Genomic DNA, 14,605 nt, shown 5'->3' with positions numbered 1-14,605 from the left:
TCCAGAAACAAGGCTTATCCCATCCACTACACTCTTTAAAAAAGAAGTAAAAGCTATCCTCATGGCTAAATACACTTGAACTAGTATCTAGAACTCTGTTAACACTGTACTACATGCTTCTACCTGCTTGACCCCTTTGCCTACTTAGATGAGTAGTCTCCCTCACATACCCCGTATGTAACCTAGTTGTACTGTTTGATTTATTGATTTATTTGTATGATTACGCCCCCATCATGTACCCCTCTATGTAACCTATTTGTACTGTTTTGATTTATTGGTATGGGTACGCCACCATCTATGTAAAGCGCTCTGATATCTGCAAAGATCTTGTCCGCGCTATATAAAACTTTTAAAATAAATAAATAAATAAATAAATGCATCCATCTATCCATCCATCTATCCATCCACCCACTCATGCATCCATCAATCCATCCATCCACCCACCCACCCTTGAATCCATCCATCCACCCACTCATTCATCAATTCATCCATCCTTTCATCCTTTTATAAATATGTCCATCTTTCCACCTATCAGTATATGCAGATATCTCTCCACCCTCCATTCTTTCATTCTTTTTCCCTCCATTTTTTAAAATCTTTTTATCCAGTCTTCTTGATAGTCTCACTTTCACTTATCGATCCAATCGCTTTTCAGTCCCCCCTTTCACCTCTCCACCTAGTCTTCCTTCACCCCTCCTTCCTTTAACCCTTCCATCTGTCCGCCCTTTCATCCCTGCCATTTGATCATTTACCTCTTCACCACCTTCAGCGCCTGGATACCCTCACGGGTGATTAGCTGCGCTATACAAATCAGAGTTGATTGATTCACCCATCTTTTCACCCTTCCAGCTTACCTTTCACCTTTTCTTCCTTATTTCCTTTTATGTTTTCTTCCTTCCTTGCTTACAGGTCCTTCCTCCTTTCCCCCTCCTTCCTTTCCCCTTGCCTCTACTCATCTTCTTCCTCCTCATCCTTGTTTGCCTTTTCTTTCTCTCTCACACTCTTTCCACCTGCCTCTCTTTTTCAGCTCTTTTTCCTGTTTTCACCGAGGGCCACAGCCCTCTGTGATAATATTCCCCAACAGATTTCCTTCTGAGCCCTTGTCTGCGGGCGGAAGAGGCCAGTAAATAACGAATGAATGTGTTAGTGATTCCCAGTTCAGCAGCTCAGGGGGCGCAGCGCCAGCCCCCGCTTGGACAGCTGGAGCGGGGGATTCCCGATGGGGTCATCTCAAGAAGTGCGACCGAAGGACCGTGAAAGTAGCGATTCCAATCGATTCCACATCCGATCTGGAGCAGCGATGACGTATGGGGGGTGTACCGCGGGACAGTGCAGCTTCCATGTTTGGTGGGGGTGCACCTGCACCGAGGCATCGTGTCCGAGGCGCCCGCCTCCCTGGAGGGGGGAGGGGGGAGCCGGAATGGCTCTAAGAAGGATTCTAGGTCATGCTTGAGATGTGGACACGTCATATACATTTATATTACTGGATCTAATAGTGCCATTAGGAGTGTAGCTCGGGAACTGCAACTGAAGATATATTGGTCTAACTCCTCCCAGATCTCTCAAGAGGATGCATTGATCTTTGAATTTTTTTTAAGTGTTTTATATAGCGCAAACTAGATCTAGGTATCAGAGCGCTTTAAATGAGCATCAGTTTCGTTACAGATGGACACATTCATTTTTGTTAGGCACGGGGAGATTAAGGGCCATATTATCAAGAAAGGGCGATACATTATCGCCGCTTTTATCGGCAGGAAACCGCCATTAAAGCGTCGATAATGGGCTTGATAATATGTCCTTGTGAATTCCCATAGAAGCCCATGTTCTGGTGTTAACCTGGGCTTCCATTGGAATTCACAAGGGCATATTATCAAGCCCATTATCGCCGCTTTAGTGGCAGTTTCCTGCCGATAAAAGCAGCGATAATGTATCGCCCTTTCTTGATAATATGGCCCTTAGTCATTTGCCCAGAATCACAGGATGTTGAGCGTGGTTGCCAAGACCCCCAGCTTGGAGGTCAGCCGCTCTGGGTTCCTCACGACGGTGGACATTCTGAGGGGCCTCTCTGAGGGAACAGGGTACATGGATGTAGTTAGTGGCTCGCTTCTGGGCGTTAATTAACTGAACCTGAGTAAGACAAACGAACGACTTTGAAAATGATGACGTAAAAAACTGAGGCGTGATAATCTTGGTGCACTAATGCCCACTCAACCTTTGACTCTGCAAAAAACACCATCGCTCCTCTGGCATAAAAAGTTTGCCATATTAAATGCAAGACCAATATTGTAATTATTGCATCAAAGGCTCTGTTGGATTTTACTTTCTTGTCACTCCTTGTTTTTGGTCAGTTTGCAGCTCAGAAGAACGACCTGGGACGCACAAAGCAGCGCATCATGGAAATCGCAAACTACGTGGACAAGGTAAGGGCAAGCTGTGCATGACCCCTTGACCTGGATGCAGTTATTTCTTTTCTTATTATTGCACTGACAGCTGTGAAAAAGATAATGCTGGGACTCTGGAGAGAGATGCTTTTGACCTTCTTTCGTCACATTAATGCACCAGAGGTGCTGCCTCCGAAGAGTAGAGTCAGTCCCTAGCTCCACGCACCATCCGCAGTCATTCATATCCTTGAACCTTGGCTTGACACAGAGGCATATTATCAAGCATTGAGTTAAAATGATCGCCTCTTTAGCGGCAGGAAACCGCCGCTAAAACGGCGATAATGGGCTTGATAATATGGCGTAGAGAATTCCCATAGAAACCCAGGTTAACACCAGAACCTGGGCTTCTATGGGAATTCCAATGGCCCCACTTTACGAATTCCCCCACCAGGCTTGCAAAAATATACCAGATTGCAATTCCCCATATAAGTGAGATGGGCGAACTGCCCCTTTGCCGGCAACCCGTAGAAATACTCACGCAACTAACCATGACACTAGGGGAGGTGCTCTACCCAGTAAGTAGAAACAAACGAAGCACGCCTAGGTCACACCCCTGCTTCGATTGTACCTGTAAGAAACTAAAGAGGGATCTCCTTGCAGCAATCAAATCCAAAGATAAAGCTAAAATAAGGGCAACTAGACTGCTGTATAAAAAGGAGATCATAAGGGGCAAGAGAGACTGGGAGGAAGCCAGGTGGGAAGAACTGAGACAAGCGCTCCTCTTAAAGGATGCCAAATCATTTTGGGCTATAATTAATGCTGGTACAAAAGGGGGGAGAGAGGTTGATTTCCCGAACATAGCTCCCTCAGTATGGGAGGCACATTTCGCAGCCCTTTATACAAGCCCCGAGACTGGTGCCCACGTGCATCAATGGCATGCCAAGATGCCAGGAGTAGATAGGTCCCTTCGGACTCCCCCGTCCCTATACCCCCTGCACGAGCATCGACTGCCGGGGGCCTCGGGCTTGGGTCGTCGGAGGGGCCCGCTGGATGATCAAGAGATGACCCCCTCTCAAAACCTTGAGAGTATTTCTCTCAAGGAAGTGGAGTCCGCTATTGAAAGATTGCTCCCAAACAAAGCCCCAGGCCTTGATAAATTACCTGGAGACCTCTTTCGTTCCCAGCCCAAAATTTGGACTCTGTATCTTGTAGTTTTGTTTAATGCGATTCTCGGGGGTTCCAAGTTACCGGAAACCTGGTTGGGAGCTGAGATCGTCCATATTGAACACTCTCCAAGCCAGATTTAGATCTGGCATCTCAACCCTGGACCAGATTTTTAGGCTGCAGGTCCTTTTTTGGAAAACTGCAAGAGCAGAGGGTGGTAGCCTCTACCTTGTGTTTGTGGACCTGCGGGCCGCCTTCAACCTTGTGCCCAGGGAGAAATTATGGGGGGTACTGGAAGATCTGGGGCCTCCCGTCCTACTTATTAGATGTTTTGATCCGACTCCATGCGGGGAATTATGCCCAGGTGAGGTTCGGAAGGAATGGAGAACTTTCGGCCCGCTTCCCAGTAACCAGGGGTGTACGCCAGGGTTGCGCCCTGGCCCCTACACTCTTTAGCCTTTATCTTAATGGCTTGGTAGATGAACTTGATGGAGTCAGGGATAATGATGCACCGAGGTTGGCTACTGGACGGGTGCCCTCTCTGATGTTTGCGGATGACACCTTGTTGTTATCCTGAACATCAACGGGCATCCAGCGGGTTCTGGATGGGTTTGCAACCTTCTGTGCCTCGAGGGGATTGGAGGTAAACTTGGATAAAACCAAGTTTATGGTTTTCAATCCCCCGAGGCACACCCGCCCGAACCCTGTCTTGAATGGCACCCCGCTTGAGCGGGTGAAAACTTTTGTTTACCTCGGTGTCACTCCAACTGAAGATTTTGACTGGGGTCACCAGGTGTCTAGATCCGCCCTGAGACTATCACAGATTACAGGGGGTATCGGGAAATTTCATAAAACATCCCAATGTAAACCAGTTGCCCCTGTTCTTGAAACCTATAGAACTCAGACCAGGTCTGAGTTCTATAGGTTCTGCTATGTACGGTGCAGAACTTTGGGGACACAAGAACGCACTGAGTCTTCTAAAGGTTGAGCAGGCTTTTATGAGAAATCTGGTAGGCCTACCTCAAAGCACCCCCTCACACCGTTGCGGCTAGATATGGGCCTTGAGTCCATTAAAGATCTGATAGCCGCACGACCCCTGCTCTACTGGAGGAGGCTCTGGACTGTACCGGAGCTTGTTGATTACAGAGCGGAATTCTCTGCAGTCTGAGAGCAGGTCATGAACAAAAATATACCCTGGCTATCCCACATCAAGGTTTTCTTCTACCAAATTGGCTTGCCTCAATTGTGGGAGTTCCCGGGGGAGAGCTGCCCAAGGTTACAGAAGTCTGAGCTGCTGGCTATTTTGAGAAACCATAGCCTTAACATGCTACACTGCTCGACAACTCTGGGTAGGCTATCAACTGAATATTTGCAGGTGAAAATTGCACCCAAGAGGGAGGAATTTTTAGATCTAGTGCAGCCTCCTCTTGCAAAAAAACGATATACCCAATTGAGACATGGCTGCTTACCCATTAGGGCGCTGACCTCTAAATGGACTATCTCAAATGAGGGAACCTGCCCAGCCTGCAACAATAGCATAGAAGACATTGTGCATGTCCTGTTCTTCTGCCCGGCGTATAGCAAAATACGGAAATGCTGGTTGTCTCCACTGTGCAGAAACCTGGGACTCAGACAATGCGCACAGGGTTGTAGAGTTTTAACATATGATACCTCCCCTCCTATTGTTTTCTCGGTTTCCCGCTTCCTATATGGTATGTGGTGCAGAAGGACCACCTTTCTGACAAGGATCAAACTTGGGTAATACCCCTTTTTTCTTTCTTGATAACTTGCTGTTTAATAACTTTTTAACTGCTCGTATTTATGGATTTTATTATTGTGCTTGTATGTATTTTATCTGCACTTTTATGGTCAAGGACCGAAATAAAGTTATCAAATGAATGGAATTCCATAGAGCATATTATCAAGCTCATTATCGCCGCTTTAGCTGCAGTTTCCTGCTGCTAAAGCGGCGATAATATTAACGCCGTTCCTTGATACTATGCCCCACAGTTCCTTTGGTAAGAGGCAGGTGGGTTAAAGGCAACGATCAGTGCCGCACTGGTTCTCTTGCAGAACAAGGACTCAGGGGCATATTAGCAAGAACCTTGTTAAAATTATCGCCGTTTGAGCGGCAAGAAACTGCAGCTAAAACAGCGATAATGGGCTTGCTAATATGCGTTATAGAACTCCAATAGAAGCCCAGGTTAGATGTGCAGGACATCTTGCTAATATGCCCCTCAGTGTACTCACTCTGAGAGGTGTAGGCTCTCCCCACGAGGCAGGATAAGGCCAATGATGATCAGTGCCAGACTGATACCCCTGCAGGACCGAGGCACAGGGTAATCAGTTGCAGAAGTGTTGGCTTTCCCCTCGGGGCAGGGTAAGGGCAATGATCAGTGTCCGACTGATACTCCACAAGGGCCAGCTACCGTGCAGTCACTCTCAGAGGTGCTTGTCCCGCAGAAATTTGCAGGGATTAAGAGAAGATGCACAACAATTAGGCAAAAAGGAAGAAAGGGCTAAGTCAATGCCCACACAAATAGAGTACACAAATGTAAAATGTATCCAAATATCTTGATAAATTATGCCGGGGTTCAGACTTAATGGCACAGCCATTCCTAAATGTTTACGACATGCTCCACAGCAAGGACATAAGGTACGATTCTCAGTGGAGCTCACCTGGTCCCTGTATCCGGCCCGTACTCCATTGCAGTTGGCCTAAATTGTTACTTTATCCTGGTCTGCCACGACCAGATAACCACAGTTGGCACTTTGCACTACTTTTATCTACAATTTAAAATTCAATACCTCCAGTGTTACTGATTGGATTTTTGTTGTTATAGTGTCAAAAATTTATAAAATTTGAATCCATTTTTCTAAATCTGTGTGGAATTTGTCTTGTGTTGTGTTTTCACTTTATTGTTGTGTGTGTGTGCTGCATAAATACTTTACACAGTGCCTATAAAGTAAGCATGAGTGCCTTTGTGTCAAGATGCCAGAGGGCTAAGTGCAGTTGAATTCAGTGATTGTTTGTGGCTCACACTGACAAGGATTGTGGTTGTTGTTGAGAAGGGCTTACCCCCCCCCGACCAACAACTCAATTCCTCACAGTTATTCTTTTATTACAGAATTCTTATTTTTTAAGAATAAGATCCACAAATAAATCAGTTATTGACAAAATGTTTAGGAACATCATATTACCTACCATTTGCATGCCCAGTTACTGCTTTATGCCACCACATTTAGCGCAATCTGAGAAACCCTAAATTAATGTAACCCCTTCTTCTGCCTTCTCTTTATCCTCCTGCAGTTTTACAGGTTATTGAATATCAAGGTGGCTCTGATTGGGCTGGAAGTGTGGACGGAGCGAGACCAGTGCAAGGTCACGGATGACGCCAACGCCACCCTCTGGTCCTTCCTGAAGTGGAAGCAGAAACTGAAGCTGCGGAAAAAACACGACAACGCCCAGCTACTCACGTGAGCATTGGCTGAGCTTTTAAAAAATCAAGCCCTCTCTATATCTGCAGTCACTATTCCCTCATTACTTGCTGTCACCACTTTATTTATTTGTGTTGCCACTGCTTCCTCCATATCTGAGCTCACTCCTGCCACTAAAAATAGTTCCAGGACCTTAGACGGTGGATCTGCATGCACCCACAAATCTGGAAAATAAGTGCAAAAGTAAGCCCCAAACCACTCTACTGTGTTCCAATTCCAAGTTCAAAGAGCTGCTGTGAGACCAGGGCTGGTGTCTGTGTGAAAGCCATTCTCCCGTAATTATCGCCCGATCTCGTTACTCCCTTGGGCGTCGAAAATTTTGGAGAAACACGTCAACACCATTCTGACAACGTTTTTCGAGGAAAACCACCTCCTCGACTCTTCCCAAACAGGTTTTCGTACCAAACATGGGACAGAGACCGCTTTACTGGCTGTAACTGAGGAGGCAATCAATCAATCAATCAATCAATCAGTGACACTTGTAGAGCGCGCTACATACCCGTAGGGTCTCAAGGCGCTGGGGGGGGGGGGGGGGGGGGGTTTGGGTGCCGCTACTGCTCGAACAGCCAGGTCTTCAGCTTCTTCCTGAAGGAGAGGTGGTCTTGGGTCAGGCGCAGGTCGGGAGGGAGGGAGTTCCAGGTCTTGGCGGCCAGGTAGGAGAAGGACCTTCCTCCCGTAGTCGCTCTTCGGATGCGGGGGACGGCGGCGAGGGCGTGGTTGGCTGATCGTAGGTGGCGTTTGGGTGCGTAGAAGTTGATCCGGCTGTTGAAGTAGCTCGGGCCCTGGTCGTGTAGGGCTTTGTGTGCGTGGGTGAGGAGGCGGAAGGTGATTCTCTTGTTGATGGGGAGCCAGTGAAGGTCTCTCAGATGTCCGGTGATGTGGCTGGTTCGTGGGATGTCGAGGATGAGTCTGGCTGAGGCGTTCTGGATCCGCTGGAGTCTCTTCTGGAGCTTGGCGGTGGTACCGGCGTAGAGGGCGTTGCCGTAGTCCAGTCGGCTGGTGACGAGGGCCTGGGTGACGGTCTTCCTGGTCTCGGTGGGGATCCACCGGAAAATCTTCCGTAGCATGCGTAGGATGTTGAAGCACGTCGAGGAGACGTTGTTGACTTGTCTGGTCATGGAGAGGGAGGAGTCCAGGATGAAGCCCAGGTTGCGTGCATGGTCTGTCGGTTTGGGTGCGGTGCCCAGGGCGGGAGGCCACCAGGAGTCGTCCCAGGCGGAGGGGGAAGAGCCCAGGATGAGGACCTCCGTCTTGTCCGAGTTCAGCTTCAGGCGGCTGGTCGTCATCCACTCGGCTACCTCTCTCATCCCCTCGTGCAGGTTGGCTCTGGCGGAGGCCGGGTCGTTGGTCAGGGAGAGGATCAGCTGGGTGTCGTCGGCGTAGGAGATTATGCTGAGGTTGTGTTTGCGTACGATGGCCGCGAGGGGGCTCATGTAGACGTTGAAGAGAGTGGGGCTCAGAGATGATCCTTGAGGGACGCCGCAGATGACTTCGGAGGCCTCTGACTTGTACGGTGGTAGGCGGACTCTCTGTGTTCTTCCGTCGAGGAAGGAGATGATCCATTCCAGCGCCTTGTCCTGGATTCCGATGTTGCTGAGGCGCTGTACTAGGGTGCGGTGGCAGACCGTGTCGAAGGCCGCGGAGAGGTCTAGGAGGATGAGGGCTGCTGTTTCTCCATTGTCCATCAGGGCTCGGATGTCATCGGTGGCGGCGATGAGGGCGGTCTCGGTGCTGTGATTGGCTCGGAAGCCGGACTGTGAGGGGTCGAGGGATCCGTTCGTCTCGAGGAAGGCGGCCATCTGCTTGTTGACGGTCTTCTGGATCGAGGAGGATCAGTGGCAGTGATCCTCCTCGATCTAAGTGCCGCATTTGATACGGTACACCACAAAATCCTGTTAACCCGCCTTGCCGACTTAGGAGTGACCGGAGATGCCCTGACATGGTTCGACTCTTTTTTATCCGACAGAACCTTTCAGGTCTTCAACGGCACATCCCGCTCATCCACTCGTCCTCTGGGATGCGGAGTCCCCCAGGGCTCCTCTTTAAGCCCTACGCTCTTCAACGCATACATGAGGCCACTGGCTGAGGTTGTTCGTCCTCATGGTGTCAAGATCATCTCCTATGCGGACGACACCCAGCTGGTGGTCTCCCTTGCACAGAAGAGCGGCCTCCAGGCGCCACCAGAGCTAGCGGCCTGCCTGGAGGACGTAAAGAGGTGGATGATGAGCTCATGCCTAAAACTAAACGATAAAACTGAGCTAATGCTCCTGGGCCCAGCCTCCCCTGCCTCCATAGAGCTGATCTGGCCATCAAGCATGGGAGTGGCCCCACCCCCAAGAGACAACATTAAAAGCTTAGGCGTCTGGCTCGATAAGTCCCTGAGCCTTAACACACAGGCCACCAAGATTTCAGCCACCTGTCTTGGCCTCCTCAGGGTGATCAAAAAAGTCCTTCCCCTCCTCAGCTTCGAGGCCAAACAGATAATCATACAGGGCCTCATCCAATCTCGTCTGGATTTTAACAACGCCCTCTACTTGGGAGCACCAGACTACACCCTACAGAAGCTCCAACGCACCCAGAACTGTGCTGCCAGAGCGCTGCTGGGAATCCCTCGAAGGACCTCAATAAAAACCGGCCTAAAGACCCTACATTGGTTACCTGTCAGGGACAGAGTAAAATTCAAATCGCTCTGCATTGCCCACCAGACATTCTGGGAAACGGGCCCAGACATCAACCGTTCCCTGATTTCTCCCTACAGGCCCAATAAATCCCTCCGCTCTTCAACAGCATTCCTGGCCAAGATTCCCAGAATCCGTATAGCCAGAGCAGGAGGACGTTCCTTTTCGTATAATGTCTCCAAACTTTGGAACACCCTCCCTCTGCAGCTGAGAAATAACCCCAACCTGACTAGCTTTCGCAAACAGTTAAAAACCCTACTGTTTAATGCCTAATAAAGTAACCTCATGAGGGCTTTCTCTGTTTTAGCGCCTGTACGCCTCAGGGCAACTGCAGCGCTCTACAAATCACATTTTCATTTCATTTCATTTAATTTCATTTCATTCCCGTTCTCTCAGAGGTCATAGGACAGAGCGGCTAGAAGCCTGCCTGCATAGAATGGAAAGGAGCATGTCTGGCCCTAGAGAGGGAGAGACGGTCCAGGAGGAGAAGCCCAGCCGTGCTGCCACTGTACGGGACAATGAGAAGAATCTGACAATGCAAGCACGACATACGGGAGAGGACTAACCTAGATACAGGGGAGCGGGCGCAACAGCATAGAGAGGGTAGGGGGACACTGGGTGGGTGTCAGGGTGAGATACCGTACCTTTGTTTAACCTAATTGTGTAGTATTTTGCACCACTGTGATATTGAAAGTCCGTTCTTTCCTAAAAAGAAAATCACTGGGTTGGACATTGATTTATTGGGTCTGTTGGTGGATTGATCAGTTCTGAGTCTCTACACCTCTCCCCCACAATAACACCCTAAGATGCCTAGAGTTAAGTGTGGAAAAGATATACTTGGGCCTGTTTGCAGAACCACAGTAGGGCAGGCCGTAGAGCACCAGTGACACATGATTACAACCACCATGATTGGCGCTCGTAGTCCCTGACATCCCTGTGGCCCCCGAACAGGATGTGACATCCTTTATATTATTCCTTCCATAATAAATGTATGGTGTCATGTTTCATTATAACTGCTGTCTCTGTTTCCTCTACTTCTCCTGCCAATAATGTCTTGTTATCTACTGTGAAATCCTTTTTGCAATATTTTAGTATTAATTAACATCTGTCATCACTTGTTCAATATATACTGACACCTCTTCTTTTACTTGCTCTTCATGTTGTCACTGCTTCCTTTATCAGTAAGAACACACTCTCAGTTGCAGAAGACTCGTGAGACATGAAGCCACGTGTACACCAAACACAGGAGCTGTTTATCAAAGCCCACAGGAGCACCGGCTGTAGTGCTTAATTTGTAAACCAATAAGTGCCAGGGCTCTCGTCAGGAGGCCTCTGCAGCTTGCACCATCCTTCATCTCTCTCAGTACTGCCAATGAGAGCACCAATACAACTACTAACCATCGCCAAGGTTATCGAGAAAACCGTCAACAGACAGCTAACCCGATACTTTAAAGAAAATAGAATCCTGGACCCTTCCCAGTCAGGGTTCCGCAGCAACCACAGCACAGAGACTGCCCTCATCGCCGCCACCGAAGACATCAGGACCCTGCTGGACAACGGGGAGACCGCAGAACTCATCCTCCTAGACCTCTCCTCCGCCTTCAACACTGTCACCGCACACTACGCTCACGTCTCTACGCCGCAGGGATCCAAGACAATGCTCTGGATTGGACCACCTCCTTCCTCTCCAGCAGAACCGAGAGCGTCCGCCTCCCCCCCATTCCGTTCCATAGCCTCCGCGATCATCTGTGGCGTACCCCAGGGATCCTCCCTCAGCCCGACGCTGTTCAAAATGTACATGGCCCCACTCGCACATGTAGACCCACAGCACTACCTCAACATAATATCCTATGCCGACGACACTCAGCTGATCCTCTCCCTCACCAAGGACCCCATCACAGCCAAAGCCAACCTCCACGAAGGAATGGAGGCTGTCGCCGCCTGGATGAAGACCAACCATCTGAAGCTGAACTCGGACAAGATGAAGGTCTTCATCCTCGGCTCCAACCCTTCAGCCTGGGATGACTCCTGGTGGCCGACGGCACTGGGGGCAGCCCCGACACCCACCGACCACGCACACAACTTGGGAATCATCCTTGACTCAACGCTCTCAATGACCAAGCAAGTCAACGCCGTCTCCTCCTCCTGCTTCAACAGCCTCTGCATGCTCTGCAAGATCTACAGATGGATCCAGACAAATACAAGAAAGACAGTCACCCAGCCCCTCGTCAGCAGCAGACTCGGCTACGGAAACGCCCTCTACGCGGGACCCCTGACCAAGCTCATCAAACGACTACAACGCATTCAAAATGCCTCGGCACGACTGTTCCTCGACGTATCACGCCACGGCCACATCACCCCCCACCTGAGAAACCTGCACTGGCTCCCCTTATGAGGCAGGTCGCAATCTATGACTCCCGGCAATCAGCCACAGGGATTGTGTCCTACCAGGAACAGCAGACCACCGTCCCTGCATTTGGATTCACAAGTGGATTGGTGACGCTGCAAATATTGGATCATATCCGTTCAGCAGCAAGAGGCTGCGTCATGGTCATTGGTTTTTGGAAATGTGACCTTCATGTCTCACGGAATATGCCTGAGTGTGTGGTCTGAAGCCCATCTGCTCTGATTCCCCTCCACATTTATTACTTCTCATCGGAAGTTGCTGAAGGGGTTTTACCCAAAGACAGCTCACAAATCGTGGCTGCAAAGTGCACAACGACCATTTGCGACCTGTGTCTGATTTTGCATTGTGAAATCTCAAGTCAGAGAGGGTCCCATATCCCAGCCTCATGAATATTAATGAGGCAGGTTGCAATCTATGACTCCCGGCAATCAGCCACAGGGATTGTGTCCTACCAGGAACAGCAAACACCGTCCCTGCATTTGGATTCACAAGTGAGAAACTTCTTTTTGTAAGTTGCCTGTGCTACTTTACGCAACCGATGCTGCTTTTAAAAATAAGTTTCCCTCTTGGAAAAACATTTGGAAAATGTCTTAACCCCTCCTCCAAACCAGCCTCCCCACCCCCACTTCTCCCCATCCCCAGAAGTTGCCAGCACCTAAGAGGACACATTCTCCTTTGTGAATCAGTTACCACTTCCTTTGAGTAGATGAATGAAATGTATAGAGCCAACTGCTTCTCAAAAGAGTGAGCTGTAGCAAAAGGTCAGTTGTTACAGCCACGAACCGTTAGTACACGCAGCGTCAAATCATATTTAGGAAGGGATTGACCATTTCATGCTTTCTGGTAATGGCGACTTGGTGTGGGTCAGTAAACCCATTTTTGCAAGTCATAAATTCGTTTTTGAACTCCAAAAATTGGATTCAGACCTACCAAACAGCCATTTTGTGTCTGCTTGTGCTGCCATTTTGCGGATAAAATGTTTACAAATGCAAAATGGCTTTACACGTCAGGTGCTTAGTTCAGAGAGTTGAGTTATTAGCAAATGAAACAATAGATCATCCCTTCATTGACGTGCATGAGAGACTAGTAAGTGCTGCAAACTCAGGAAAGGCTGTGATTTATTGTGAAATAATAAACTGAACATGAAACTGGAAAGAGGGAGCGGTCCAGCGTGGAGTGGTGGACCTGGTATGAAGTTTGAAAGGAATGGGCCAGTTTGAAAGAGACATCAGGATTCAGAATAACCCCCCCGCCTTTGTGCCATAATACACATCCACCGGTCACCCATATGTCTTTCATATCACCCTACTGTGTCACTGGACGACCCTACAAGTGACTTCTCCTTGTGCTCCACTGGTAGTCCTGCAGCTTGGATGGAATAGTGACACGTGCTCTTTCTTTCCTTTAGTGGGGTAACCTTCAAAGGCACCACCATTGGAATGGCCCCCCTGGAGGGAATGTGCACTGGAGAGAACTCTGGCGGGGTCAGCATGGTAAGTCCTTGGTCCTGAGATCAGAACCTCTCTTGCATTACTAATAATGGTAGCACTGATCGCTGATACAGCGATCAGACCCTGCCTCCTGTGTCACTGCTAAAGTGCATATATGTACCCACCCTCAGGGTGCTCCTTTCAGATCCCTCTGGAAGATGACATGTTGACGGAACTGCAGGGTGTCCACTGATCTCTGCAGGAATATAGCATGTAACATCGCATGCTATAACATCGCGTTCTAATACAGTGCGGTTGTTACAACGACTGCGTTGTTAGAACGCGATACCTTTACAAAGCAAGCCATTAGATCGACTTGCTGTAGGGGGCGCGCTGCATTTGTATAATTTACTATTCAAACTCCAGCCTGAGCAACAGTAGGGAAGGTGTTTGAATAGTCAAGTCAAATTAAGTCAAGTTTAAATTTGTATAGTGCACTACTCACCCAGAGGGTATCAAGGCGCTTGAGGGAGGGGGGGAGCTTTACTTATCAAATATCCAAGTTGTAAGCTATACTATTCCTTAGGTTAGAGTGCCCCCTACAGCAAGTCGATCTAATGATTTGTGATGTAACGGCATCACGTTCTAAGTAACAACGCGGTCGTTGTAACAACCGTGCTGTAATGGTAACACGATGTAATGGCAGCCTTATAAACGCTGTTTCCTCTACAGCATATCATCAACCTACTAAACCAGGGTTCTCCAAAGTCTGTCCTGGAGGCCCGGATCCATGCCAGATTTTTAAGATAACTACATTTATCTAAAGGAGGATTTACCAAAAATATGATATGGATCATGCCCTCCAGGAACGACTTTGGAGAATCCTGTATTAAACTAACACTTTACCATGGTCCAACTACATAGAATGGTTTCTGTTACGTGGTATACATAGTATAACAGACTGCATCGGGGAACCAATTTTATGTTGGACAGACCTCATATGCGCACATATTTGGAATATATATATTTTCGTACGTGTGTGTGTCT

General features: G+C 48.6%; 1 protein-coding gene across 5 annotated transcripts in view; it reads left to right on the top strand.

The window, feature by feature from the left end:
• Positions 1-14,605, top strand: part of LOC147726050 (disintegrin and metalloproteinase domain-containing protein 33-like) — a 396,812-nt gene that overhangs the window by 304,297 nt on the left and 77,910 nt on the right. For all 5 annotated transcript variants that reach the window (XM_086960167.1, XM_086960170.1, XM_086960165.1 and 2 more), the window contains exons 8-10: positions 2,349-2,420; positions 6,856-7,022; positions 13,537-13,621. In XM_086960167.1, the coding sequence (XP_086816293.1) occupies positions 2,349-2,420; positions 6,856-7,022; positions 13,537-13,621 (324 nt within the window). The remainder of the gene's footprint in view (positions 1-2,348; positions 2,421-6,855; positions 7,023-13,536; positions 13,622-14,605) is intronic.

The sequence above is a fragment of the Lissotriton vulgaris genome, chromosome 3_1 (assembly GCF_964263255.1).
Source record: "Lissotriton vulgaris chromosome 3_1, aLisVul1.2, whole genome shotgun sequence".
In the NCBI taxonomy this organism is placed as follows: domain Eukaryota; kingdom Metazoa; phylum Chordata; class Amphibia; order Caudata; family Salamandridae; genus Lissotriton; species Lissotriton vulgaris.
Note: the sequence above shows the minus strand (reverse complement) of the source record. Positions and strands in the feature narration are given on the sequence as shown.